The sequence below is a fragment of the Dryobates pubescens genome, chromosome 29, assembly GCF_014839835.1.
Source record: "Dryobates pubescens isolate bDryPub1 chromosome 29, bDryPub1.pri, whole genome shotgun sequence".
Taxonomy (NCBI): domain Eukaryota; kingdom Metazoa; phylum Chordata; class Aves; order Piciformes; family Picidae; genus Dryobates; species Dryobates pubescens.
In genome coordinates, this window is record NC_071640.1 from 2,123,110 (window position 1) to 2,150,233 (window position 27,124).

General features: G+C 52.7%; 3 protein-coding genes across 4 annotated transcripts in view; all 3 read right to left on the minus strand.

The window, feature by feature from the left end:
• CCDC180 (coiled-coil domain containing 180) overlaps nucleotides 1-14,768 on the minus strand; it is a 31,860-nt gene extending 17,092 nt beyond the window's left edge. The window contains exons 1-19 of the mRNA XM_054174173.1: nucleotides 14,700-14,768; nucleotides 14,226-14,410; nucleotides 12,088-12,271; nucleotides 11,863-11,991; nucleotides 11,559-11,669; nucleotides 9,654-9,743; nucleotides 9,062-9,225; nucleotides 8,061-8,180; nucleotides 7,794-7,873; nucleotides 6,741-6,829; nucleotides 6,104-6,226; nucleotides 5,250-5,423; nucleotides 5,026-5,141; nucleotides 4,414-4,540; nucleotides 3,348-3,387; nucleotides 3,024-3,247; nucleotides 2,264-2,472; nucleotides 1,238-1,407; nucleotides 259-439 (exon numbers count right to left, since the gene is read on the minus strand). Coding sequence (XP_054030148.1) covers nucleotides 259-439; nucleotides 1,238-1,407; nucleotides 2,264-2,472; nucleotides 3,024-3,247; nucleotides 3,348-3,387; nucleotides 4,414-4,540; nucleotides 5,026-5,141; nucleotides 5,250-5,423; nucleotides 6,104-6,226; nucleotides 6,741-6,829; nucleotides 7,794-7,873; nucleotides 8,061-8,180; nucleotides 9,062-9,225; nucleotides 9,654-9,743; nucleotides 11,559-11,669; nucleotides 11,863-11,991; nucleotides 12,088-12,271; nucleotides 14,226-14,410; nucleotides 14,700-14,768 — 2,585 coding nt within the window. The remainder of the gene's footprint in view (nucleotides 1-258; nucleotides 440-1,237; nucleotides 1,408-2,263; nucleotides 2,473-3,023; nucleotides 3,248-3,347; nucleotides 3,388-4,413; nucleotides 4,541-5,025; nucleotides 5,142-5,249; nucleotides 5,424-6,103; nucleotides 6,227-6,740; nucleotides 6,830-7,793; nucleotides 7,874-8,060; nucleotides 8,181-9,061; nucleotides 9,226-9,653; nucleotides 9,744-11,558; nucleotides 11,670-11,862; nucleotides 11,992-12,087; nucleotides 12,272-14,225; nucleotides 14,411-14,699) is intronic.
• A 1,565-nt stretch (nucleotides 14,769-16,333) lies between these two features.
• On the minus strand, nucleotides 16,334-19,078 carry SURF6 (surfeit 6). Its single transcript, XM_054174374.1, has 4 exons — nucleotides 18,939-19,078; nucleotides 18,301-18,516; nucleotides 17,632-17,723; nucleotides 16,334-17,076 (listed from the first exon to the last, which is right to left on the minus strand). Exons 1-4 carry the CDS (start codon nucleotides 19,030-19,032, stop codon nucleotides 16,405-16,407), a joined length of 1,074 nt encoding a protein of 357 aa, XP_054030349.1. The 5' UTR covers nucleotides 19,033-19,078; the 3' UTR covers nucleotides 16,334-16,404.
• A 1,428-nt stretch (nucleotides 19,079-20,506) lies between these two features.
• Nucleotides 20,507-27,118, minus strand: MED22 (mediator complex subunit 22). Of its 2 annotated transcripts, none has more exons than XM_009896205.2 (4): nucleotides 26,950-27,118; nucleotides 26,338-26,418; nucleotides 25,320-25,528; nucleotides 20,507-20,998 (listed from the first exon to the last, which is right to left on the minus strand). In XM_009896205.2, exons 1-4 carry the CDS (start codon nucleotides 27,070-27,072, stop codon nucleotides 20,806-20,808), a joined length of 606 nt encoding a protein of 201 aa, XP_009894507.1. In that variant the 5' UTR covers nucleotides 27,073-27,118; the 3' UTR covers nucleotides 20,507-20,805. The 2 variants fall into 2 exon arrangements, with proteins under 2 accessions (XP_009894507.1, XP_009894506.1); XM_009896204.2 differs by having other exon boundaries at nucleotides 20,507-21,004.
• Nucleotides 27,119-27,124: the final 6 nt, after the last annotated feature.

Below are 27,124 nucleotides of genomic sequence, written 5' to 3' on the forward strand. Positions count from 1 at the left end.
CCCCTGCCATGGGCAGGGACACCTCACACCACAGCAGGTTGCTCACAGCCACCTCCAGCCTGGCTGCAAACACCTCCAGGCAGGAGGCTGCCACCACCTCCCTGGGCAACCTGTGCCAGGCTCTCACCACCCTCATGGGGAACATCATCTTCCTCACATCCAATCTCAATCTCCCCACTTCTAGTTTTGCTCCATCCCCCCCAGTCCTCTCACTCCCTGACCCCCTCAGAAGTCCCTCCCCAGCTTCCTTGTGCTTACCTCTCCTCCATGGGCGCGCTGCGGAACACAGACTCGATGTCCTGCATCCGTGCCTCTAAGAGTTTGCTGAAGTTCTTCTGCTGATTACAGAACAGGAGAAATTCTTCTGTCTCCTTTTTGAGAGCTTCCTTCACCTCTGCACAGTGGCCCTCCAGAAGCTCCTTGTGAAGCAGCAGCTCATCTGGCAAGAGAAGCAATCCTGCGCTCTGGTGACCACTGCACACCATGGATCCCTCTTTACCGTGGGCTGGCACAGCCACCAGCCAGCCTTGTACCAGAGCAGGGGGCAAATAAAGCCAGCCAGATCTCAGAGTGGACAAAACAGCCAACTAAAATGAATCCCATTCTGTCTCCTTGACTTTACTCCAGTGTTTGACTTCTATCCCTGGCAGCTCCTAATCCATTCAAATCACAGAGGTCTTTTCTATGCTCCAAGTCAGCAGAGAATCACGGAGTGCTTTGGGTTGGAAGGGAACTTAAGGATCATGGAGTCCAGCCATGATCTAACTCTACCAAGCCTGATGCTAAACCATGTCCCTCAGCACCACATCTCTGCAGCTTTTAAACACCTCCAGGGATGAGGATTGAATCACCTCCCTGGGCAGCCTGTGCCAGTGGTTGAGAACCCTTTGGGTGAAGAATTTTCTTCTGCTGTTCAACCTAAACCTCCCCTGGTGCAACACGAGGACATTTCCTCTCCCCCTGTTGCTTGTTCCCTGGGAGAAGAGACCAACCCCCACCTCACTCCAACCTCAGGGCTAGAAGCTCTGCCCTCAGCCTCCTTTTCTCCAGACTAAGACAACCTCAGTTCCCCTCAGCTGCTCCTCACCAGCCCTGTTCTCCAGGACCCTTCCCCAGCTTCATCACCCTCCTCTGGACCTGCTCCAGCACCTCAGAATCCCAGATTCACATCTCTGCTCCTGAGCTGACTGCACTGACACAGTTTTTGGTCTGCTCAGAGTAACAAGCAAGTCAGTACCAGCTCTGGCGTTGTAGATCTCTCTCTTCACCTTCGTCTCCTGATATGCACAAAGATGTGGCTGAAGGTCTGACTTCACCTCCTCTTTCTTGGCAGCTACAAAGGCATGGCAGCTGGACAAGGACTCTGCAAACCACTGCTCCAAGTGTTCAAACCAGGAGAGGCGAATCCTGGGAGTGACAAATACCCCAGGGAGGAATAAATAAGAGCTGATTGCATTCACTCCTCCCAAGAACTTCACTGCAAGATCAGAAGGGCTTCATTGCCATTTGCACCATGCTGGTGAGAGGTTTGGAGCTGCTGAGCACCACCAAGCATTTCACTTCCGTGGCCCTGAAAGGAATTGGGGCAAATTACTTGGTTTTTTGTAATGTTTCCACACTGAATGTTCTGTGAGAGGTAAATGCTTGGGTGGTGCTTTGAGAGCCATGGAGGAAAAGCAATTTATTCAGAGGTTCAGGTTGGAAGGGACCCTCAAAGGCCACAGGAGCACAGAATGGTTTGGGCTGGAAGGGAGCTCCAAAGGTCAGCCAGTCCAACCCCTCTGCAGGCAGCAGGGACATCCCCAACTAGATCAGGTTGCCCAGAGCCCTGTCAAGCCTCACCTCGAATATCTCCAGGGCTGGGGTCTCAACTACTTCCTGGGCAACCTGTTCCAGTGTTCCACTACCCTTGGCCAAGCCCCCTGCAGTCAGCAGGGACACCTCCAACCAGATCAGGCTGCCCAGGGCCACATCAAGTCTGATCTTGAATTCTTTCCAGGGCCACATCAAGTCTGATCTCAATTTTCTCCAGGGCCACATCAAGTCTGATCTCAAATGTCTCCAGGGCAAGGACCTCAACCACATCCCTGGGCAACAATAATTTAAATTGGTTTTCCTTATTTTTAACCATTTGAAGCCAGGAACAGTGTTAAAACAGTGCCATAATTCTTGCATCTTCAGCCTAATGTTCCTTCCAGGCAGCTGAAGTCTGTCTGTTGCCTCGAGGCAAGGAGAGAAAGGACACTAAGAGTGTTCTGCTAACCTTTTCTTCAGCTCTGCAAACACAGCTTCTTTGATCACTACATGTTTCAGGTGCTCAGGAAGTGATTCTTCCCCATAGGTGGTAGAATAAGTCTCTGGGGTGTCAGCCTTCCCTGCCTCTCCAGCTCGAAGAACTGTGTAAGAGTTTCCACTGGCAGTGGCAAAGGTCTCAATTTCAGAGCTTGCTGCCTTGCTGCTGCTGACCACAGCCTAGGAATCAAGTGGAGATGATCACCTTTAAAGGCACCAGCATGGAATCAGCAGCACACAAGCTAAGGGAAGGATCCTAAGGAGATGAAGAATAAAAGTCCTCAGTTTGGACACCACTCACACACAGAACATCCTTGCAAGTCTCAATAGGCAGTTAGTAAGGTTTTAAAAGGCTGCTGGCATGGTAGTAAATTCATTTCACTACAAATCAGCTACAAATAGAGCTTAAAACATCCACCAGAGGGTAAGGATGTGACAAGGAAAGAAAGGAAGATGTTAAACCAGAAACTCTATGCTGAAGGTTTTTACAGGGGTTGAAGAACTGCAGCAGGAGTGGTTGGGAACTGTGTTAGACACTCAGTTTGCCCAGAAAAGGCTCTGGTAGTCCAGAAATAACTGCAAATGATCAAGACCCCTGAGTGTACCAACTGAATCTGATCTCCTTCAAGGGATGCAGACCTAGCACAAAGAAGACTTCTCCTCATTGCTTTCTGCAAGGCTTCCTTCACCTTCCAATCCACTCTTTGGCCACTTCCCTGTGCAATGCTTACCCCCTGTCCTGCAGGCTCAGTTTCTTCACTCTCCTGAGGAATGATCTCCCCACATTCTTTCTGTGTTCCTTCAGCTTTCTGTGTAGAGGTCTCCTCCTTCTGAGCTGTGTTTGTCTCTCTGTTTTCTCCTTGATGACCATCCATCTTTCCCCCTCCATCTCCTTGCCTGCTGCTCCCAGCTTGCTGCTCCTCCACCTGTTCAGCTTCTGAAGCCTTAAGTAGTTCTTCCCAGTTAAAGCAGAGTTTTACTGGTCAGACTCCAAGGAAATGCAGATGGAGAAACAAGCAAGCAAAAAATAGCTGTTTGTACCAGGGAGGTATTACCTGCATCTGGAAATGTGGAGTCTGTGTCTCCTTGCAGGCCCTAAACCAAAACCAACAACAAAATCCAAACAATTTGAGTAAAATAGAGAGAAATGAGAAGTAAAAACCACATTCCTTCTGCCAAGGTAACCATTTCCTTGAGGTAGGAGAGTCTTGAGTGGATCGTTTGTCTTCTAAAGGAGCTGGAGATTCTCTGACTAATATCACAGAATGGAAGGGGTTGGAAGGGACCTCTGGAGGTCAAGTCCAACCCCTCTGCCAGAGCAGGATCACCAAGGGCAGGTCACACAGCAACACATCCAGAAGGGTTTTGAATGTCTCCAGAGAAGGAGACTCCACAACCTCTCTGGGCAGCCTGCCCCAGGGCTCTGCCATCCTTCTGTTCCTGTGGCACCTCCTCTGCTCCAGCTTGCCCCCAGTTCTCCTTGTGCTGTCCTTGGACATCCCTGAGCAGAGCCTGGCTCCATCCTCCCCACACTGCTTTATCCCCAGCAATGAGGGCAGCCCTCAGGCTCCTCTGCTCCCAGCTCCCTCAGCCTGTCCTCACAGGGAGATGTTGCACTGCCTGCAGCAGCTTTGTGGCTCTGTGCTGAACTCTCTCAAGCAGCTCCCTGAGATCTTTCTTGAGCTGAGGGCCCAGAACTAGACACAATATTCCACCTGTGACCTCACCAGGGCAGAGAGAAGGAGCAGGAGAACCTCTCTGGACCTCTTCTAACAGATGCCCTTGGCCTTCTTGGCCCCAGGGGCACATTGCTGGCTCATGGGCATCCTGTTATCCAGCAGGATTCCCAAGCCCTTTTCCCTAGGTGATTAAAGTTGCTGAAATTCAGTTTGTACCAAACACAGAGCCGAAAGTGTGGCGCAGAGAAAGGTTTTCTGCTTCCCTCTCTTTCTCTACCAAAAGTACTTCACTCCTGTGGCCAAAACAATTACCTCCACTATCACCTAGAGAGGTTGGACCAGATGATCCTTGGGGTCCCTTCCAACCTGGTATTCTGTGATTCTATGATAATCTAAGTACCAGTTAGATTCCAACCCAGAAGAAGTTGGTGTTCTTCCATACCTGTTTGAAGATTTCCTTGACATGGAAATATTGGCTGAGGGATGTGCTGTAAGAAACCAGCTCCTGCAAAACAGCTTCTGGGTAAGTCATGATTTCATCCAGCAGAACATGCTTGAGTGTCATATATCTGCAAAACCAAGGTTAGGAGGCTCAGGTGTGCAGAGGAATGGAGTGAAGCAGGACTACAAAGTCTTGAAATCCAAACCTAACTTCTTGAGCAGTCTCACAAAACCTTTAGGCTCAGCACTGTGCTGGTTTTGGTTAGCCTGAGCACCAAGCAGCTCCTCCTGGCTTAGTTATGCCCCATAGTGAAGAAATAGTCACAGCACAAGACTTCAGCTCTTTCATTTGGCATTGGACACATTCAAGACTCTGTTTGCATAAGGAGTAGTAAAAGTGAGAGGCCAAAGGACTTCCTTCCACGTTATTTGTTAGCCACACTCAGCTGCAGCTGAAGCTTTTCCCTTTTCCACAGGCTGCAGCCATTCCCAGGTGAGGGTGCAAGCAGGGGGTTTGCCACCCCTCCAAACCACAGCCTGGACCAGACCTAAGCAGTGCAACCAACACCCAGTCCTGGCTCTCCTCCTGTGGTTTGCACTGCAGAGCTCCTACCTAGCTTGAAGGTCACGTAGAGAGGAAAGGGCCTCCTTCAGATACTGATTCAGCTTCTCCTGAGAGCTGGCTGTTCTCATCTTATCCAAGAGCACATCCAGGTTGACTTCCTCCATCTAAGGCCACACAAAACAAATGAAGGCAGGAAAAATGAGGTGGGGCTTGCTAAAATGCTCCCTGCATGCAGAAATCCTTCCTCTGGAGCCTTAGTTCCAGGTCCCTACCTGGAGCCATCTGTCGTGTCTCAGCCTGCATTCACTCAGTTTCTTCTGGAGTCCACTTTTCTGCCGGCACAGTCGGGCTTGGTGGACGTGCCAGAGAGCCAGGACCTCCTCACAGTACTTGTACAAGTCTCTGCAGTTCTGCTGGTTCTCTTCAGCCAGCTCCTGAAAGTCTCTCTAAGAGAAATACATTGGAGTGAAATGGTTGTTGGTGAGCTGGCTGCTGGAGAGTGAAATAAATAGCAAGGGGACAGATGAGATGATACAAGGCTGTCTGGAAGGACACTGTCAGCATTCAACAGAGTCTCTTCTACTTGGAGAGGGAAAAAGAGTCCAAGCAAGCTGCAGAAGGATGTGGATTATTGTTCTAGAAGCTAGGGTGACACAGAATAGGAGAACTGCCCAGGCACCTTCGTGTATGGAATCATAAAAGGCCCTAAGCAGCTCTTGGAGCGAGGCTGGAGGAGAGCCACAAAGATGATCCAAGGGCTGGAGCAGCTCTGCTGTGAGCACAGGCTGAGGGAGCTGGGGCTGTGCAGCCTGGAGAAGAGAAGACTCCAGGGGGACCTTAGGGCTGCCTGCCAGGACCTGAAGGGATCCTGCAGGAAGGCTGCAGAGAGACTTTTCCTGAGGGTGTCTAGAGGGGGAATGGTTTGAAGCTGAGGGAGAGCAGGGTTAGAGTGGAGCTGAGGAAGAAGTTCTTCAGTATCAGGGTAGTGATAAGGCTGGAATAGGCTGCCCAGGTGTTCAGTCACACCAAATGTGACATCAGGAGCCTCAGCTGCACCTGACCTTTCTGGCAGCAGCACAGGAAGGGGCAGACAGCTCCCAGGGAGTAATAAACATAACCAAGATACCTTCAGACGCTGCAGTCTCTCTTCAAACTGCCTCTGCAGGTTCTTAGGCAGCTGAAGTAACTCAGAGTTCACAAACTCTTCAGCCTCTTGGTTTGTGCAAACATTCTGCCTCAGCAGGTTTCTCTGGAGGGAAGGAAACCGAGTTACTGACGTGCAACTGATGGAGCAAAGGCAGCAGGGGGGGACAGAGCCTGGCTGCACTTAGTGCTGCTGCTTTTCCTGTGCATGGGTGGAGAGTGAGCCTCACAGGGCTCACAGACTGTTGGCAAACAGGAGAATGCTGTTTGGACACAAAGGGAGAGGCTGAGGCAGAAAGGTGGAGAGAGTGAGGTGGGAAGGGGGAGAGACTGGGGCAGAAAGGGGGAGATTCAGCACAAAGGCTGAGGGTTCAGACCCTGAGGCCCCTGCCTCAGTGTGGAGCTGTTCTCCCTCCATCACTGCCATTTCTTGCTGCTTTTGCTCATTTCAAGCACAACTACCACAGGCTGCTGTGGCAGAAAGCAAGTCTGCTGAGAGAAGGCAGCAGCTTCAGAAGTAATCTCCCTTGTCTCAGTGGCTCCTCAAACCCAGGCAGCTTCCCCACCACGTTGTGAGCACTGCCAACAGCCTCTCCCATCCACAGAGCTCTGACACTGACCTTGCAGAGTTCCACCTCAGCCAGGCACTTCTGCTGGACCATCTCATAGTGGAGGTGCATTTTCCTCAGGCACTGCACGTGGTGGGCATCTGAAGGACAGGGAAGAGCAACTCCTTGGGAAGGTTTCTGCATTTCTCTCAAGGGGTCCTGCAAGGAAGCTGGGGAAGGACTTCTTGCAAGGGCTTGTTCTGATAGAATGAGAGGGGATGGCTTGAAGCTGGAGGAGGGCAGATTTAGGCTGCAGATTAGGATGAAGTTATTTAGAGTGAGGGTGGGGAGACACTGGCACAGGTTGCCCAGGGAGGCTGTGGATGCCTCCTTCCTGGAGGTGCTCAAGGCCAGGTTGGATGAGGTCCCTGTGTATGGCAGAGAGGTTGGAACTGGCTGATCTTCAAGGTCCCTTCCAACCCAGCCCTTTCCCTGATCTCTCAGTCCAGCATGAAATGGGACAGAGGACCTGAGCTGAGCCTCAGCACAGGTAACACAACCCAGTAGCACCTCCCCACTTGCACAAAACTACCATCAGTGGTGTGATGCCAATCTTTTTATCACTCTGCTTAGCAGCAGTGAGTTCTTTGCAACCAGCAGTAACTTTGCTACTATACAGGCTGCAAACACTGAGACCTGGAGAAAAAGAAGGTGGACACACAGAGGGAAGGCACATTGCAGGACTCAGAGAAAGGAAGCAGCTCAAATATTTCCTCCCCCCCCTCCCCTCATTCTCCAACAGGTAAAATGGAGCATTTGAATCTGATTGAGAGCTGATCTGCTTTAAAATTAACCTTCATCACAATCAGGACAGCTGCTACTAGAGCTCCCCATGCAAAAAAAATTGCTTGTGCTGGCAAGAGGAGGGTGATGCAATAGCAGGGTCTGGGTGTGCTGCTGGCTCAAAGCAACTCAGAGGGTACATGGAAGCACATGGAACAAAGAATATAGGAAACATCCTTTCAAAGCAACCTTTTGACTCATTACTGTCTGGAAAAGAAAAAGGAAGAAGAAAGGAAGAGGGAAGAATTGCTTCCATCCTGCTTTTAAGATTGCCCAACTCACCAATCCTTTCATTTAAATTCACCAGAGATCTGTACCACTCCTCCAACTCAGCTTTGGTGTGTGTTGGAGGCATCAAATCACTGCTGGAACAGAAAACAAGAGTCAAAGAACCATAGAATCAACCAGGTTGGGAAAGACCTCAGAGGTCATCAAGTCCAAGCTATTACCTATCACCCAACACCTCCTGACAACTAAACCATGGCTCCAAGTGCCACAGCCAAGCCTTATTTGAACACCTCCAGGGACAGGGACTCTCTTTTGTCATACCAAAGGTGCTGCAAGACCTCCAGTCTCCTTTCATGGAGTAAAATCTGATCCACCAGCATATTTTCCATTTCTCTTTTCACCCTTGGGGGATTCTGAATGTCTTCATTTGCCATGAATTCTCTGGGGGAAGGAAGAATACATGGACATAAGTGTCTAGCTGGGGAAATGTCATGTGTGAAATACAAACAGAATCCTAGAAACCATAGAATGACTTAGGCTGGAAGGGAGCTCTGAGATCATCTACTCCAACCTCCCCACCAAGAGCAGGGAGACCTCTCAGTCAGACTCAGCTGCTCAAGACCTCATCCAATCTGGCCCTGAACACCCCCAGGGAGGAGGCAGCCACAGCCTCCCTGGGCAGCCTGTGCCAGAGGCTCACCACCCTCCTACTGAAGAACTTCTTCCTCAGCTCCAGTCTAACCCTGCTCTGCCTCAGCTTCAAACCATTCCCCCTTGGCCTGGCTCCAGACACCCTCAGCAAAAGTCTCTCTGCAGCCTTCCTGCAGGATCCCTTCAGCTGTTGGAAAGCAGCTCTAAGGTCCCCCTGGAGTCTTCTCTTCCCCAGGCTGCACAGCCCCAGCTCCCTCAGCAGAGCTGCTCCAGCCCTTGAATCATCTTTGTGGCCTCCTCTGGCCTCACTCCAGCAGCTCTGTGTCCTTCTCATGCTGGGGACACCAGAACTGGAGGCAGGATTGGAGGTGAGGTCTCAGCAGAGGAGAGTCAAGGGGCAGAATCCTCTCTCTTGCCCTGCTGCCCACCCTCCTCTGGCTGCAGCCCAGGATACCAAATGGTTAATGGTGAAAGAAGTCTGCTAAATGCTTTCAGTGTTGTAGCTTTTTAATGGGAAAATGCTGAAATGCAGGGAGCAGAATTGAGCAGTTGGTGTCAAACTTTGTTAGTCACCCTCCAAGAGAGAACTGTGCTTTGTGTTATTCCCCTTCCAAGAGAGAACTGTGCTTTGTGTTATTCCCCTTCCAAGAGAGAACTGGGCCATTTCTCACCTGAACCTCTGAGCTATGGAGTTCTTTTGGGTCAGCTTCCAGGCCTTGACTCTGTCCTGCCACTCCAGCTGATGGGATAATTTCCACTTCAGCTCTGATTGCAGCAGGTTAAAGACCAGCTGAGCAATTGCCCTCTGATTAGCCAGCAGTGCTCTGTTCATCAACTGCACATTACAAAAGAAAGAAGGAATGGGAAGATGAAGAAAAAGCAGCACAGAGCAGACACACAAACCAAAAGAGTTTGCTGCATGGAAAGCAAGGGGAAAAGAATACAAAATGTAAGGGACAGGCTGAAAAATCAGAACCTTTCCTGTGGGGCAGTGATTGATAGGCAGCAAGGAGCACAGGAGGGTTTGGGTTAGAAGGGACCACAGGGATCATCTACTCCAACCCCCCTGCCGTGGGCAGGGACACCTCCCACCAGCCCAGGTTGCTCAAAGCCTCATCCAGCCTGGCCCTGACCACCTCCAGGGAAGGGGCAGCCACAGCCTCCCTGGGCAGCCTGTGCCAGGGGATTTCAGCTGGGGAAAAAAGGACATTTGGGAACATTCAGACTGCAGTCTCCTCACAGGCAAAACAATCAGAGGCTCACCATGGCCTCCTGGTTGATCAACCTGTGGACATCAGGTGGCAAGTAGGAAATCTCCAGCCTTGCAGTGCAGTTCCTCAGCACCTTGGTGATCTGTGCAAGGAAAGAATCAAGAGCAACAAAGAAATGAAGCTCTCCTAACTCTGTTCTGCTTTAGAATCACAGAACTGTCAGGGTTGGAAGGGAGCTCAAGGCTCAGCCAGCTCCAACCCCCCTGCCATGGCCAGGGACACCTCACACCACAGCAGGTTGCTCACAGCCACCTCCAGCCTGGCTGCAAACATCTCCAGGGATGAGGCTGCCACCACCTCCCTGGGCAACCTGTGCCAGGCTCTCACCACCCTCATGGGCAACAACTTCTTCCTCACATCCAATCTCAATCTCCCCATTTCTAGTTTTGCTCCATCCTCCCCAGTCCTATCACTCCCTGACCCCCTCAGAAGTCCCTCCCCAGCTTCCTTGTAGGTCCCCTTCAGATGCTGGAAGACTTTGAACTAGAGCAGAAGTAATTCTGTCAGGGATTTGACTTCTCAGCTCAGTCTCTGCTCAGGGAAAGCCCTTTCTGGAGTGCAGGGCAGGTTTGCACAGCCAGTGGCTGCTCCACAAATGATAACTCTGCTGGGGAGAGCTCCTGCCAAAGGTTGGGATACAGACAGGCTCTGGTTTAGGGCTTGCTCCTATGGAGACCAAGGTCACTGCTACATCTTGTGCCCCACATTAGGGTGCAGTAAGTCAGAGGTGGCACCTGCAGGGAGGAGCAGACAAGAGAGGTGACCCTAAGGGATTCCATCAGTATAAAGCTGAGGGGTCAGCAGGGTCAGGTCTCATCTTAGGGGCCAGTGTCCAAGGAGGACTTTGTCTATTCTGCCTTTGATCCCAATCTGTGTGTTCCAGAGTCCAGCTCCTAAATCCAGCTCCTGTCTGCACTTGAATCCAGTCTGGGACTTCTGCCACAGCATCAGTGGTGGTGGTGACCAACTGCTTGCTTCCACAGGGGTGGTGGTGACCAACTGCTTGCTTCCACAGGGGTGGTGGTGACCAACTGCTTGCTTCCACAGGGGTGGTGGTGACCAACTGCTTGCTTCCACAGGGGTGGTGGTGACCAACTGCTTGCTTCCACAGGGGTGGTGGTGACCAACTGCTTGCTTCCATAGTGGTTTGAATCTATTTGTGTCTATTTTATTTCACTTGTTCTTATTTCCATCCCAGCTGGGTTAGTTCCTTTTCCAACCCATCAATCTTTCTCCCCTTTGGAGAGGGAGAGGGATTCATAGAGAGCATCTGGCACTCATCTGGCACTTTGAAAAGGGAGATGGATTCATAGAGAGCCTCTGGCACTCATCTAGTTGTTGGCTCAACCCTGACCCTTGCCAACTCCAATGCCAGTTTCCCAACAAGACAATTTTTCTCCATTAAAACAAATGCAGTTGGCTGCTTGGGAACTGAACCTTTAAATAGCTTACAATACTGCCTGGGGTTTTTTGTAAGCTGTTGATAAAAACAGTAACTAAACCACTCAGCTTTGTTACTCCTCAACTGATTCTCTTTAATGTCTGTGATCACTGAGTGCCTCTTCTCAGCTGCAGCATGCCCCAACAAAATCAGCTCTGATGACCACTTTGGCCTAAGTTACCCTGCAGAAAACCCAAAGCAGCTCACTGAGTCCTTACATCTTTGGTACAGCTAATTGTGGAAGGGAAAGGAGAAGACACCTTGGAACTGGAGGCTCTTCTCCTGACTGTGTGGCTGTGAAAGGACAGAAGGACCTGCTGGCGAGCAGGCAGCGATCACCTCCACAACAGACCTCTCTGCCTCCTGTGGAGACAAACCATTCTCTGCCCCGCAGCCAGCATTCCAAGCAGATCATCATCTCCTGCTTAATTAGCAGCTCTTCCGGTGACAGCTCACCTTATCAGCTCGACTCCATTCAGCCTTCTTTAGGGACTCATCCATTTCCCTAACCCACTTCTTTCTGCTCAAGGATTGCTGCTGGATGCTGTTCCACAGACCTTCCAGCTCCTGCAAGAAGGGTTTGCTTTTCACCTTGGTGAAAAGCACAGGGCAAAAAAAACCCCAAACAATATAAAGAGCTCAAAAAGGAAGACTAAAGCAGCACATCCTCATGCTAAAGCTGCAGCAAGGCAGGAGGAGCTACATGAGGCAGACAAGGGACAAGTGTCTGGAGATGAGGCAGTGCCATGAGCTGCCTTACTTTAAAGGAGAAGCCTCCCAGAGCGGTGTCAAGCTTGATCTTCTGGAGCAGAAATTCCACTTCTCTATCAGATTTCCTCAGTTTGGCCAGAAGGCATTTCTGGGGCTCCAAAACAAAGGCTTCCATCTCCTAGAAAGGCAAGGAGGTCAGTCTGAGCTTTCAAACACCAGGCCCTGACTTGACTCTCGTGCTGTGAGCCACCTGGATGGCAGAGCCCGGCCCTACCCTGGCGATGCAGCCCAGCTCTTGGTGCATGGAGGCCAGGGCATCACTGAGCTGGCCCTGCTGGCACTCTGCCAGGGCTTCCAGGATACCACTCCATGGCTCCTCAGGACCTGCCAAAGAAAGGAGGAGGATGGAGCTTGGAGCTTGTGCTGCAGAATACATCACGCACACAAGAACCCTTAAACTGGGACAGCAAAGTGGCCCTGGGGCTGAGAGGGCAAACGGTATCCTGGGGTGCATCAAGAAAGGTGGCCAGCAGGGCTGGGGAGGTTCTTCTCCCACTCTGCTCTGCACTGCTGAGACCACAGCTGGAATACTCTGCCCAGTTTTGGGCTCCCCAGTTCAAGAGAGACAGGGATCTGCTGGAGAGAGTCCAACAGAGAGCTATGAGGATGATTGGGGGACTTGAACATTCCTCCTGTGAACAAAGACTGAGAGAGACCTGGAGAGGAGAAGGCTGAGAGGGGATCTGATCAATGTCTGTAAATATCTGAGGGGGGATGTCAGGAGGAAGGTGTCAGGAGGAAGGTGCCAGGCTCTGTGTGGTGGTGCCCAGTGATAAGACAATGAACTGGGGGTACAAACTGGAACCCAGGAGATTCCACCTCAACGTGAGGAGAAACTTCTTTACTGTGAGGGTGCTGGAGGCCAGGAGCAGGCTGCCCAGAGAGGTTGTGGAGTCTCCTTCTCTGGAGGCTTTCAAGCCCCACCTGGATGTGTTCCTGTGTGCCCTGCCCTGGGTGATGTTGCTCTGGCAGGGGGGTTGGACTCACTGATCTCCAGAGGTCCCTTCCAACCCCTACCAGAGTATGAAACCCACACTCTGACCTCTGTAGCTTGAGTGACCTCCCCAGTGCACAAAGGCTTCCCATGGGGAGGGAAAGCTGTGCATGGGTAAAGAGTAAAGCACAGTGTCCATTTTCCTGTGGTTTTATTCATTAGTGGCTTTCAGAGGGATAAAAAACAATCACAGAAGCTGGGAACTGAGTTCAGGTGTGATGCAAGAGAAACTGCAGCTCCTAAGAATGAGATCTGATTGCACCACAGCTGCAACTGACCATCTAAACACAAGCCCTGAGTGACAATCTTGCAGCCAATTTGTTTCTTCACCTTCCCAGTTACCTGCACATCACCAGAAATGCAGCAGGTGACTCCTGAGCTCCATTTTCTACCTTGCTCAGCTAAAGCCATGATCTGTGTGGTGGCTCCCAAGGGGGAAAATCAACATAGCTGACATTAAGGGACCCAACTCTTACCAGCAACGTCAGGCAGGCCTCTGACTTCCTCAGCTGCAGTTACACCTGGACTGCCCCAAACCTGCTGAGCTGCTGTGAATTCTCTGGGACAGGAAGAGAATAAATCTCTGGTTTGTGCTGAGTACAGGTGAGGAGAGACTTGCAAGGGGTAGAAGATTCAATTTAATAGGCAAAACAAAGCTTTGAGGTGAACAGAAGCACGACTGACATCAAGGAATGTGATTCCAAGGACCAACATTGTTGCTTCTGAGCTGAACTGAGCAAGGATCTACCCTGCAGTGGTCACAGCCTCAAGTCTGCTATGCTGGCATGAAAGCAATAAAGCATAGAATGGCTTAGGTTGGAAGGGGCCTCAGAGGTCCTGCTCCAACCTCCCCCACCAAGAGCAGGGAGACCTCTCAATCAGACTCAGCTGCTCAAGACCTCATCCAATGTGGCCCTGAACACCCCCAGGGAGGAGGCAGCCACAGCCTCCCTGGGCAGCCTGTGCCAGAGTCTCACCACACACCTGCTGAAGAATTTCTTCCTCAGCTCCACTCTAACCCTGTCCTCCCTCAGCTTCAATCCCCCTTGGCCTGGCTCCAGACACCCTCAGGAAAAGTCTCTCTGCAGCCTTCTTGTAAGATTCCTTCAGCTATTGGAAGGCAGCTCTGAGGTCCCCCCTGGAATCTTCTCTCCTCTGGGCTCCCTCAGCCTATCCTCATGGCAGAGCTGCTCCAGCCCTTGGATCACCTTTGTGACCCCCTCTGGCCTCACTCCAGCAGCTCTGTGTCCTTCTCCTGCTGGTATGATTCAGGAGTGTCATGCCCCTGGTGCAAATCTCACCGCTTCATACCTCCAGCCACGAACACCTCCTGGGGGTTCCGTGGTTCTGTTCCCTACCTGCACAGCAGTGTCTTCTCTGTGGGCTTGTGGCAGGGTGTCCCATCATGACCATTCTGCTGGTAACCTGGCAGGAGCCTGGCAGCAGTAGAAGCTGCTGATTTTTCATCCAAAGGGAGGTTTCCATTCCTTGTGGCAGACTTAGCTTTGTTCCTTACTTCCTCCAAAGCGTTTACCAACTGAACCTGCAAAGCGTGGTGGTCACAGTGGTTACAATTCCCCCCAGCCACAACAAAATCATTGATACAACCAGTGGGGGGGGGGGGGAAAGGGGCAGAAGAGAAAAGGAAACTAATGAGCACTGCTTGGCACCTGCACCATCACTTCCAGCTGAGGCTGGTTCCAGAAAGACACAAAATACTTTCCACTAAAGCAAACCAAACCCTTGAAACTGACCTCTGCTTTGAAGCCACCACTTTAGCAGCTGAGCAACACATTTGGCTCTTACCCCATCTTTGGTGATGTTTTTATTACCTCAGCCTTGAAGATCTGTTTGCAAACTTGCCCAGCAGGAACGATGTGCACAGCTCCCACCGGCTTCATCCTGCCTGGCACAGCACGCTGCTGCCCAGCACAGCCAACTTCCAGGTCTGACTCCAGGAGAATCGTGATTTAAAAGCTACAGGCTGAGGTGAGATAAAACATTAGGGTTTAAGAAGGTCCTTCTGAAGGAGAAGGCTTCTGAAAATCCTTCCAGCAAACCTAGGCAGGCTGGAGAAAAGGGATGAGAGGAATCTCTTGATCTAGACCCTACACAGGGGGAAGAATGAGAAATGCAGCAGTACAGGCTGAGTCCCAGCCAGATGGAAAGAGCTTTGCACTCAAAGACTTGGGGCTTTCCTGTGGGCAGCAAGTTGAGCTTGAGCCAAGGGTGCGTCCTTGAGGCACGGCAGCCAACAGCATCCTGATCATCCCCAGCAGGCTGAGCTGCCTGCTTTGGTGAAACGCTTCGCAGGTTGCATCAGGTCGGAAGTAACCCTCGAAGGTCATCTTGTCCAACCCCCCTGCAGTCAGCAGGGACACCTCCAGGCTGCTCAGGGCCACAGCAAGTCTGACCTTGAGTGTCGCCAGGGATGGGTCCTCAGCCACACCCCTGGGCAACCTGTTCCACTCTCACTGCAGCGTCAGGGCCAGCTCTGGTCTCCCCAGTACAACAGACAGCTGCTGGGGCGAGCGCAGCCAACAGCCGCAAAGATAAGGAAGGGCCTGGGGCACCTGTGCAGCAGAGGGGGCTTCCGAGGGGGCTGAGTGGTGTCTCAGCAGCACGTATCAATACCTGATCCCCTGCAGGCGGAGCATTGCGAGGGGGATGATTTAAGCCTCCCTCCGTCGTGATCCAGCGGCGCCAGCGGGCGCTGGCCGAACCCTTCCGCCCTCGGGGGCCGGCGCTGCCCGCAGCTGCTGCTGGCCTCAGCCGCGTCCCGCGTCGCCATGGCAACGAGAAGGGGGCGGGCCGCAGGAATGTCGTCATCGCGGAGGAGGCGTGGTTAAATGAAGCCCCGCCCTCCTCCCAATGGCCCCGCCCACGCAGCGAGGCGGGCCTCGGCGCGACCGCGCCGAGGGCTTTGGGACACAGGCAGCGCCCAAGGGCTGACAGCTGCGGAGAGGGCTGCGGCCTGCGGGGCAAGAGAGGGGCTCCTGCCCATTGCCTCTGCACTACTGCGACCGCACCTGGAGTGCATCCGGTTCTGAGCTCTCCACTTCGAGGGAAACAGGGAACTGCTGGAGAGCCCAGTGGAGGCTGCAAAGATGCTGAGGGGGCCTGGAGCACCTCTGTGACAAGGAAAGGCTCAGAGCCCCGGGGCTGAGAGCCTGGAGAAGAGCAGCCCCAGAGGGGATCTGGGCAATGCTCCACAAGAGCTAAATGCTGTGGGACAGCTCTCCAGAGGTCCCTTCCAACCCCACCATGCTGGGATCCTGCGACATGCACCCTTCAGGCAAATAATCATCACTGTTATTAGAACCAATTAACCAGAAGATGTTTCTTGGGGCTAGGAAATTTAATTATCAAACATACAAAAGGCTTTTTTCCCCCCCCCCATCATTAAGCTGAAATGCACAGCAGTGGCCTCCCCACAGGCTGAGCTCTCTGGGCACAGCCACTCCTCCGTCCCAGTCCAGCACTGACTTCCCTACACAGAACTCCCAGGGCCAGGCTGAGGACACCCCCTGCAGGCGCTCAGTTCAAGCCAGCTTTTTTCAAGTCCTCTGGCAGAACCCTGCCCTTCTTCCTGGCCCTGGCTTTCTTCTTCTCTATCCGATCCTTCTTCTTCTTCTGGATGTTCTTGCGCCGCTTCTCCTGCCGCTGCTGCATCTTTTCCACCACCCTCTCCGTCCTCTTCTCCCACTGCCGCTGGCGCTGCGCCTTCCGCTTCTCCTTGCGCCTCAGGGCCTCCTTCAGACGCTCCTCGTTGTCACGGATCTTCACCCCTTCCGCCTTGTAGAGGACGTTTGTCCACTTCAGCTTCTTCTCCAGCTCCTCAGCTTTCTTCTGGTCCTTGTCCTTCAGCTCCTCCAGCTTGTTCTTCCTGGTCTCCAGCCTGCTCAGCAGCTGCTTGTAGTTCTTGCCGGTCAGCGGAGTGATGTTGCCTTTCACTGCTTTCCTCTTCTCTTTCTTCTTCTGCACCTTGTTCAACTCATTCTCTGCATGGACTTCAACCTTGTTGAAGACCACCTCAGCTGTGCTCTCCTCCTTTTTGTCTTCTGGCTCTGCTGGTACCTCCTCAGGTTCTTTCTTCTCCGCTTTTGCCTTCATCTTCAACTCCTTCCTTCGGCGCTTCTTCCTCTCTCTCTCGTACTTCCTTCGCTGCCTCTTCTCCAGGACTGCAGCAGGCAGCTCTTTGGCATTGTCCTACAAAGGATGGAGAGGAATTAGGAACCTTAAAGGGTTAATTCTTAGGGCATCTTGCAGCACAAGTCCTGTGAGGAGCAGCTGAGGGAACAGGGATTGTTTAGCCTGGAGAAAAGGAAGCTAAGGGCAGACCTTCTGGCTATCTACAATTGCCTGACAGGAGGCTGGAGCCAGGTGGGGATTGGTTTCTTTTCCCATGGAGCAAGTGATAGGACAAGAGGAAGTGGCCTCCAAGTAGTGCCAGGGGAGGTTTAGGTTGGCCATTAAGAAAAATTTCCTCCCCCAAAGGGCTGTCAAGCCCTGGAACAGGCTGCCCAAGACAGTCCCCATCCCTGGAGGTGTTTCCAAAGCCATGGAGAGGATGTGCTAAGGGACATGGTTTAGTGGGGACCTGGCAGTGCTTGCTTAACAGTTGGGACTTGATGATCTTCAAGGTCTTCTCCAGCCTGAGCAATACTATCATAAAGCAGAATTAAAAGTGGGATGTCCTGGGTGGCTGGAGAGAGCTTATAGTGCACAACCAGCCAGATGGACACAGACACAGGGTTCTCATACCTGTCCAGAAGCCTTTTTAATCTTCTCATGGAGCCTCTGACGCAGGAGATTGATTGCAGAAAAAGAAGAGGAACCCAGCTGACTTTTGCTCCCTGCAAGCGAGAGGGAGAAGAGTCACAAGACAGCATTAGCTAAAGAGAAGAACTTTCTGTAGGCACAGGAAAAGCTCCAAGGACTCTTTAGGTGCTGTGACTAGAATGGAAACACCTAGAAAGCCCCAGAGTCTCCACTTCATGGATTTCTTTAGCACTGCTCCTCTTCTCTTCATGTTACCATTCAACATCACCAGCCAGACCGGCCTGGCACGCCCTGAGGCTGCCCAACAAGCCAGAAGCATGAAGCTGGTGGAAACAAGGGACACCAGGGACATCTTTTAGTTGGGATCAGGCTGGGAAGCTGGGCTGACATGACAGAGATTGCATCCTGCATGGTAATTCCCAGAAGTCACCCAAGACACATTAGAAGTCTGCAGCCCAGTTTAATTGCTATTTCCAGAGCAACCCAGAGGTGATGTTACAAATGCATCTACACACCCAAAAGCTTTCAGGGCACATGGGTCAAGCAAAGGTGTTTTCAATTGACTGAACTCTTTCCAAACTAGACACCTGTGAAGCAAGTGGAAGCAGCAGCTCAGTTGAGGTGACTTTAAGCAGACTATAAGATTCTTACCTGTCTCCAAACTCTCATCTCTGCTCTGCTTAACAGCCTGTGGAGATGATTTGCTGGCCTGAGGAGCTGTTTTCTGTCCTGGGGTAGGTTTATTGGTTTTGGAGACCACCTCTTTGCCTGAAGGAGCGTTTGCCTTCTCAGCTTGCTTCTGGGGTTTCTTTCTCTTCTTTTTCTTGGGCTGGCCAGCAGCATCCTTGGGCTGGCCTGGCTTAGATGCTAGAAAGCAAAAGAACAATTGCACAAAATGGGACACCCCCCCAATCCTCCTTCATAACATTCCCACCACACAATCCCTCTTTGCAACATTCAATTGGAACTGAAGGCTAAAGCCTCAGCATTGCAATGGCACATCTCAGTCTTCAACTCTCCTACAGTTTAGGATTTAAACAGCCCCCGCATGCCTGCGCTGTGCTCCCACATCACTCACCACACGCAGAGAAGGAATGGAGGCCGCTGCCTCCCCGGGCTAACAGCACAACCTGCAGACTGTGCTCAGGTACCCCGTATTTCGCCTGAGACGTTTTCCTCACAAACCATTACCACACCACTGCCCCAAGCCACGCACCGGTGAGGCCAAGCCTGCCACAAGCCCACACTCCCACAGACCGGCCAGGAGAGGACCAGCCGCCCCGTTCTACCGAATTTCCTCTTCCGCGACTCCGGGGGCTGCTGCGCGCACACCCTCCTCGCCAAGCCCTGCAGGTAGGAGTCCTGTGCGGCCAGGCTGGCCATCTCCGCCCCGGGCTCGGCTCTCTCAGCGCGGGCAGGCCGCGGCGGCGCCGCCGCTGGGTGCGAGAGGCTCCGTGCGCTGCCCGGGGCGCCAGGAGCAGCGCCGCATCCTCCTCGTGCGGCACTCCGGAAGTGACGCCAGCGCGCCGCGCAGGAAGTGACGCCAGCGCGGCCGGCCGGAAGTGGCCGCGGTGCCGCGAGCAGGAGCTAGCTGCAGCGAGAAGGCTGAGAGCGATGCGGCTGCAGCAGAGCGCCCAGCGCCGAGCCCCCCGCAAGCCTCGGGGTGCTCCGAGCCTTCTCAGGGGCGAGCCGCCACCCCTGCCCGCCGGACGCACCCCCAAACAGAACTCCGGTTCGCTCTTGCTCGGTTGGGCTCCGCTCTGGAGGTGCCAACCCCCTTTTTAGGGTGGAGGAAACAGCGCTGTGGCTGTTCCCCGAGCGGTGCAGGAGGCTCCGGCGGCTCCGATAATGCCGATGGGTTCTGGGGCACGGGCAGGACCGCGGGCCCTGCACAGCCGTGGCTGCAAGGAGCAGGGCTGTCCCCAAACCGCTGTCCTAGGGCATGCTGAATGTTAAACTACTTTCACAGAGCTGGGGCTGAAAACACAGACTTTAAAAATTATACAAAAGGGTTAGTTTTATTAAACCACCTAATTACAAAATAAAATAATAGAAATATTAATGGAATGGAAGGAAAACGAAAGCAAAACAGAGCAAAATTCACATCCTAAGAGGTTACAGCAGAGCGCTGGGCAAGCTTGGTTCAGCTGCTGGGCAGCAGTCGTGGCTCTGTGGTGTCAACACTGAGATGTTTTGACCATGTTCCAGTCCAGCTGCAGCCCCAGCTGGATTGGAGACACAGCAGAAGCACCCCCCGGGGAAAGAGCAGAAATTGCACCAAACTGCTGAGCAGCCACCAAGCACCCAACATGCTGCTTCAGGAGGGGCTCTCCAGAGGAGCTGAGTCTCGCTCTCTGCTCCATACAGCCCACTCAGCTCCAGCTAGAGCAAACCACCATGCAAAGTAAACACTCTGGGGGTGTTAGCTCAGGTGTGTTAACAGTTTGTGTGCGAGCACTGGAGAAGCAGTCAGACAAAAGCATGTTCCTGCTTCCATCTGCATCCTCAGCAAGTGGCACTGTCCATGCCCCAGCCTGACTCCCCAGCTGGCCCTTTCCTCTTCCCAAGGGGTAACAGCTCCTGGGGAAGGGTCTCCCGAGAGCCCATCCTCTGACAAGTTCAAGTTTGTGGAGCACTCTTGACAGTGCCGTGTACAAAATACTCCAAGGCCCTCACTCTGAAGCCTAACAGAGGTTGTCAGATGCCATCCTGAGAGAGCTTTCAAGCAGCCAGAATGCCAGTGAGTGTGGCAAGTGGGGAAAACACCCCCAGGAGCCTCACTATCCCCAAGATTTGGCTCGAGTTTATCCCAAGCACATTCAACACCCAGCCCTCCTGCGTGGACTTAGAGAGATTCACATGGACACAGAGCGGATTTCTACTGAACTCTACACATGACCATCAGGTTAAAGCAAACCTAACTCTACTTGGTTAGCACAATCAGCTTGCTATTTACTCATCACTATCTCTTAAAGGGAGAGGATTGCTCCTGGCAGTGTCCCAGGGGTGGAGGGAGCAGCGTGCAGGGCCCTGCCAGCACAGCTCCGCTGCCTTCTCCCCACAGCAGCACACGCTCGCTCCTCGTACAGCAGGCGGAAGACTTGCAGCAGCGCGGCAGGGCCAGGAGGAAGGCGCTGGGGCAGCAGGGGATCCTCTTCAGGGGTGCTCTGGGGCGCCTGCCCCGTGCCCGTTGGCGTGGGGGTGCGACGGGGTGGAGCTCTGGGAGGGAGCAATGCTGGGCTCTGCCGTGGCGGCTGCTAGAGGCACGGAGAGGCCCTCGGGGGACAGCGTGGCAAAGTCTGGTCTCCAGTAGGCTTCACACAGTGGAAGATCATTGCTGTCACACAGACTGTAGCTTTCCAGAACAAACAACCCCAGCAAGGAGAGACAGCAGGTGCCACAGGAAGAGGAGAGGGGAGGAAAGGGGGGAGGGGGGAAGCAAGACAGAAGCAAAGCATTAAGAAAATGGCAAAAAAACATTCATGGATGTAAGGTCTGAGATGACAAATTCCCCACAAGCCCTGTGACACTGAGACACCTGCAAGGGTTTGAACCCCAAAGGGCCTGGTGAGGACACCAGGGCAGTGTCAGAGACAGCACTGTTGCTGCAACTGAGGCTCAACTCTAACCCAGATGCTTTAGGTCCCTGAAAAGAGCTGGGATGGTGCTGGCACCCCAAAGACAGGAGTCCTGCTCCTGAGCAGGGTGAGCCAAGGACCTCAGCCAGAATTACTTGGATCACAACCTACATGAGGAAAAAAAAACCCAGAAGTCCTGCTGTAGATTTTGAAGCTGGCACAATGATTTTAGGGCCTGCCCCTGCTGTGATAAAGAACAAAACCATCTGCACCCTTGCCCTTCCCCTGCAGTGCTCCACAGAAAGTCTGGATCTCCTACTGAAGCTTCCCAGCCTGATGATAAAGGTACTGATGGCTCCCACCACTGCCAGCAGAGCCTGAGCTAGCAGCTTGGTGGCTTTGACTGCTGTAGAGCTGGATCAGCCATCAGTGTGGGAAAAGGGATGCTCCTAAACTGGCTCATCCTTGGGGAAGACACCATGGGGAAAGGACCAAAACTGAGCAGGGGGGGAGAAAGATAATGATGGAAGACACTGGAACAAAACCAAAACAAATTCCAAGGAGAGGAAAGAGCTGCACACACAAGAGACACCCAAGACAAAGTGAGTGCTAGAGCAGCAAGCAGCTTGTGTTCAGAGTAAAACAAACCCAGGGGGTCCAGTGGTTTTCTTGTTGCAGCTTTATTTACATGTTTTAGGGTAAGGACTTGAGTAGGGGCTCAGGGAAATATTTCAGAGTGTAGAAATAGGAGACACTTCCAATTGCACAAACATGAAACACATTGAGATCTAACCCCACACTCAAGACAGCTCCTGGAGTCTCAGAGGAGGGAGCAACACAACACAGATGTGAGTTGGGGGTTCAGGATGAGAGAAGGCAAGCTGGGCTTGGGGTTACTGCCTTGGGGAGCAAGCACACAAAGCACCAGTTGCAAGGAATTGCCTCTGAGCTCTTCTCTGGCAGCTGGGTTTTGCAGGGGCAGTGAGAAGACAGCAGGTACAGGAGTTACATCTGAGGCTGGGGAGATCATCCCTTCCCTACAGACCTCAACACAGTGGAGCTGAGTTCAATCAGCCAAGACCCTCAGGACACAACCTGAACTACAACTCCTCTGCTGGCAGTTTTAGATTCAGGCCATGGGCTCCAAGGAGAACCTGGCCACAGCAGCCACATCTTGGCAGGGCAGTTACTTCCCTGGGTCAGAAGCAAACCCACTTCTGCTGTTGCCCCAGTTACAACAGCTCCCAAAGTTTAAGCTTTGCTACTCAGGTAACACTGCTCCCACTCAGCATGGACGAGCAGCTACTGCCCAAGCTGCTGCTCCATCCTTGGAGGCTTTCTCAGGGTGAGGAAGGGGCTTCCCTACTCCCTCTGGGGGCACACAGGCAGGGCTGCACACAGAGGAGCAGCTCTACAGAACTCCCTGAGCACTGAGACCAAAGGCAAAGACTCCTTCAGAACAATCTCCTCAGCTTTGGTTTCAAGAACCTGATTTCAGGGCTTGCCAAACTGCCAGGTACACACAAAAAGCCTCCCAAGGAAGCCTGACCCTACAAGTGAGGGATACCCCAACAGCTGCTCAGGGCATGTGTGACAGTGACACAGTGACCAACACTGGGCAGCAGACCCTCCCTTCCACAGGCTTTTCCAGCTTTTGGGAGCAAAGCAGAGGGAACCAACCAGGCTCTGCAGCACCTGGAGCTGTGCTGCTGCAGGGAGCTCACTTTTCACAGCCTTCCCTGGAGGGACAACCTAAAATAAACCAAGCAGTGACCTTCGGGGGAGCAGGGTGGCAGGGTGTGGAACCCATGTCCTGGCCTCAGAGGGCTGCACAGCTCTTTTCATTTACATGTATTTATGTATTTATCATCTCATGGGGTTAAGCCCCACAAGTACCTCACAGTTGGTGCAGAGAGGCAGCCCCACCTGGGCTCCCAGGGCTGCCCAGAATTAGCAGTATTCAGCTGCTGCATGGAGAGCCACTGAAACACAATCATCACTCTGTGACATAGCAAACCCTTTCCCCCCCACCCCACCCCACCATCAGACCTCATTAAAAATCACCTCAGTCCTCTGAACTATAAAAGAGCTATGACTCAATCACTGCTTCTGTATTTACACAAAGACACTTTTCTTTGGTGCAGAGAAAGAGAGGAAAGAGCACAGGGAGGGGATCAAAAAGTGCTAAAAGCAAAGGACCCAGTGCTACATGGTAACAGGTTTCAGGGGAGGGGATCAGAGCTCCGGAGAGCTGTGAAGTGTCCTCACCTTGGGCCCACCCTCAGAAGAAAAGAACACAAAAGCAAAGCCGTTTGGCACATGGCAACAGCTGTGCTTGGGTGTTCTCAGCTGGCAGTAACAAACAGCTGCTTTAGAACTGCGGGGGTTGGAAAAGACCTTTCAGATCATCAAGCCCAACCATTGACACAGCACTGCCAGGTCTGCACTAAACCATGTCCCTCAGCACCACATCTACCATGGCTTTTCAATCCCTCTAGCCCTGGGGACTCCACCACTGCCCTGGGCAGCCTGCTCCAGAGCTTGACAGCTTTTTCAGGGAAGAAATTTTACCTAAGTCCAAACTAAACCTCCTCTGGTGCAACCTGAGGCAGTTCCCTCTTGTTCCTTGGGAGAAGAGCCTGACCCCCACCTGGCTCCAACCTCCTTTCAGGAGGAATCTCACCCAACCTCCTTGACAGGGCATCTGGTGCCAGGCAGGTGAACAGACCACGCCAGCGTGGTCAGAATCCCCCCAGTCCAGATGGAAAAGCTACTGACACACAGTGGTGGCCAGCTGGTGAGACCATGGGAAGCACACCTGGCACACATGAGGCACTACCACCCCACACAGCATGGCTCTGCACCTGCTCACTGCCCTGCTGTGTGCAGCCATCACAGCCCTGACCTGCCAGGGCCTGGATTGCTGCTGGGCTTTGTGATTGTCACTCTACATTTCTAAGCTGTTTCCAGGATCCCTTCCCACCCTCCAAAAACTGAGGCAAGCCTGAAAAACAACTCCAAACTTCCACCTCTAGTGTTCTAACGTTGTAGCAGCTCCTCAACTAAGTTCTATCAGTATCTTTTTACTCCTAAGATAACAGGTATTACCCACAAGCAATGGCCTGCCTTCCAGAGATGCTGAGCAGCCAGGGGTTCAGCTGCCAGCTGGGGTCAGAGGGAGGCAGCATTTGCAGAGAGAAGAGAAAGGCAAAGGTAGAAAACCTGGTCATTACAACTTCAACTAAGCTCTTGACAAGTTAAGAAAGGTTTTGGTTAGAAGTCACAGCATTATGGCACTGACTTCATTTAGCTTGGACAATGCAGCCACAATCATCAGGTTCTCTTTTGTTTCCTCCTGCTTTCACTGGCTGCATCATCAAGAAGTGCTGGAGTGCAGGGCAGGAAATAAAAAAATAGAAGGGTCTGAATTCTCTACAGCCTCTTTTCTTAAGTGTCTTTCTCAACCCCCCCCACAAAGAGGTCTGTGAGAAGTCACCACCCCAGAGAAAATCCTAGCACGACACACCTGAGCAAGGCTTTTCTGCTCATTCCTAAATCCACCCCAGGCACAGAACTCCTGGCAGCTGGGGGCAGGGGGTGACAAGGGAAAAGGCACAACTGTGGAAGCAGGTCACTTGTGAGAGAGCTCACCATGAAGACATGGTGATCTCAGCCAACATGAGGATCCAGCCCAGTCCCTCCAGGGAGAGAGAGAGAGAGAGAGGCTCCTCAGCCTGAAGCTTACACCCTAAGGAAATTAGTCTCTTTTTGCAGTGACATTAATGAAGCCAAACCCAATTCTCTGTCAAATCCAGCCAAAGCAGGCACCTAGAACTGGATGCTATGAACACCTCCCTTCACCATGACCATGACATTTATACCCTGTAGTGTATCTACAAGAAGAGAAAGTAGGAAACAAAAAGAGGCAGTTGCTTTAGTTGCAGAAAAAGAGCTTGACCTAAGGGAAAACAGGAGTGAAGTTTTGTTGGGAACATTCTCAGGACCTCTGCCCTAAGGACCACTTGTTTGCCTGGACTAACTACCCCAAAAGGGCTGGAGTCCTAAGGCAGAAGTCCACTGCCCTATTTGTACCTGGAAGAGTAATATTCTTCTTCTAGCTCGTACAGGTCAATGGAGATCTCATCCCTCAGGGCAATCAGCTTCTTGTCACACTCCTCCTGCAAGCTCCTCAGCTGCTGGTTGCGTTGGTTGATTGCCTCATTCACAGAGGGGAAGTCATTCAGGATCAAGAACTGCTTCAGGTCAGACACAAGCTTCATCAGGGACTCACCAGCTCGAACCTTGTAACAGGGAGGAAAAGAATCCCAAAGCATGTGGTACAGGGGATCACAGAACTGCCAGGGTTGGAAGGGACCTCAAGGCTCAGCCAGTTCCAGGTTGCTCACAGCCACCTCCAGCCTGGCTGCAAACACCTCCAGGCAGGAGGCTTCCACCACCTCCCTGGGCAACCTGTGCCAGGCTCTCACCACCCTCATGGGGAACAACTTCTTCCTAACATCCAATCTCAATCTCCCCACTTCTAGTTTTGCTCCATCCCCCCCAGTCCTATCACTCCCTGACACCCTCAAAAGTCCCTCCCCAGCTTTCTTGGAGCCCTCTTCAGATACTGGAAGGCCACAATGAGGTCTCCTTGGAGCCTTCTCCTCTCCAGCCTGCACAACCCCAACTCCCTCAGTCTGTCCTCATAGCAGAGCAGCTCCAGCCCTCTGCTCCTCCTCGTGGCCCTTCTCTGGACACCTTCCAGCACATCAAAACATCAAAATGATGTTTGCTCCAGTTCCAAACCAACATCTCCCAAAGCTGCTCTTCCCATCCAAGCTTTGAATGAAGAAAACCCTCCCCCATTAGATGAGGATTCTGACAATGCCTGCAGCTGACAAGCCACTTTACCCAAGCTTTCCCAGCCACCCCAACAATCAGGTTACTCTTCTAGCATCAGTCCTTGTGAGGATTAGACTTGCTGATCTTTGAGGTCTTTTCCAACCTTATTGATTCTATGATTCTGAAGGCTGCCTGAGCTGCATTAACGAACCCAACAGCTCCTGCAGGACGTGCTGCCCACTGATCTGAACAGCCAGGTGCTACTCACGATGTTTGCAGCTCTGACATGCATCTCATAGTTATCTTGTTCACCCTGGGTTGCTCGAGAGACTTGAGTTTCATCCTCAATCTAAAGAAGGAAAGTAAAAAAACCCCACCTTTACATACTGAAATCCCGATAGATGCTTACTACACTATAACCCATCCCATTTCAGTGGGATGGCATCACTGATGCGGCCTCTCAACTCCACGGCACCCGAGTGTCATCCTTGCTACCCTCCTGCCTGGCTTCCGTGCTTCCCTCCCGTTCACCAACATCGCTTGGGGCGGAGGCAGGGAGGCCTGCAGCAGCCCAGCCTGGGGCAGGAAGCCTCTTCTGTTGCGGCTGTCCTCGGGGGAGCCAGGAGAACGGTCCCCACGCTGCGGCCCTCAGGGCCTCGCTGTCCCCCCAGGGGCCCTGCCCCCTTCTCAGCGCCCATCATCTCCTCTCGGGCCTCCCCGCAAAGACACCGCCCGGGGAAAGCTCGACCCTCTCCGCTCTCCCCCTGGAGCCTGCCCTCTCCACAAGGACCCCCGGGGCAAAGCCTCTCTGCTCAGGAGCCCGGACGCTCCCAAGGGCACAGCCCCCTCCCCTCAGAGCTCAGCCGTGACCCAGCCCCACCTTGGCCGTCTTGATGATCTCGGTGAAGTTGTCCATGATGGACTTGATGTCATCTTTCAGGCGCTTGTTGTAGGACTGCAGCAAGGTCTCTTTGCTCTGCGGCAGGACTCGCTGCTGCGCCATGGCGGCCGCCGCCTTCCCGCCTCCGCCGTTCCGCCCCTCGGCCCCGGCCCCG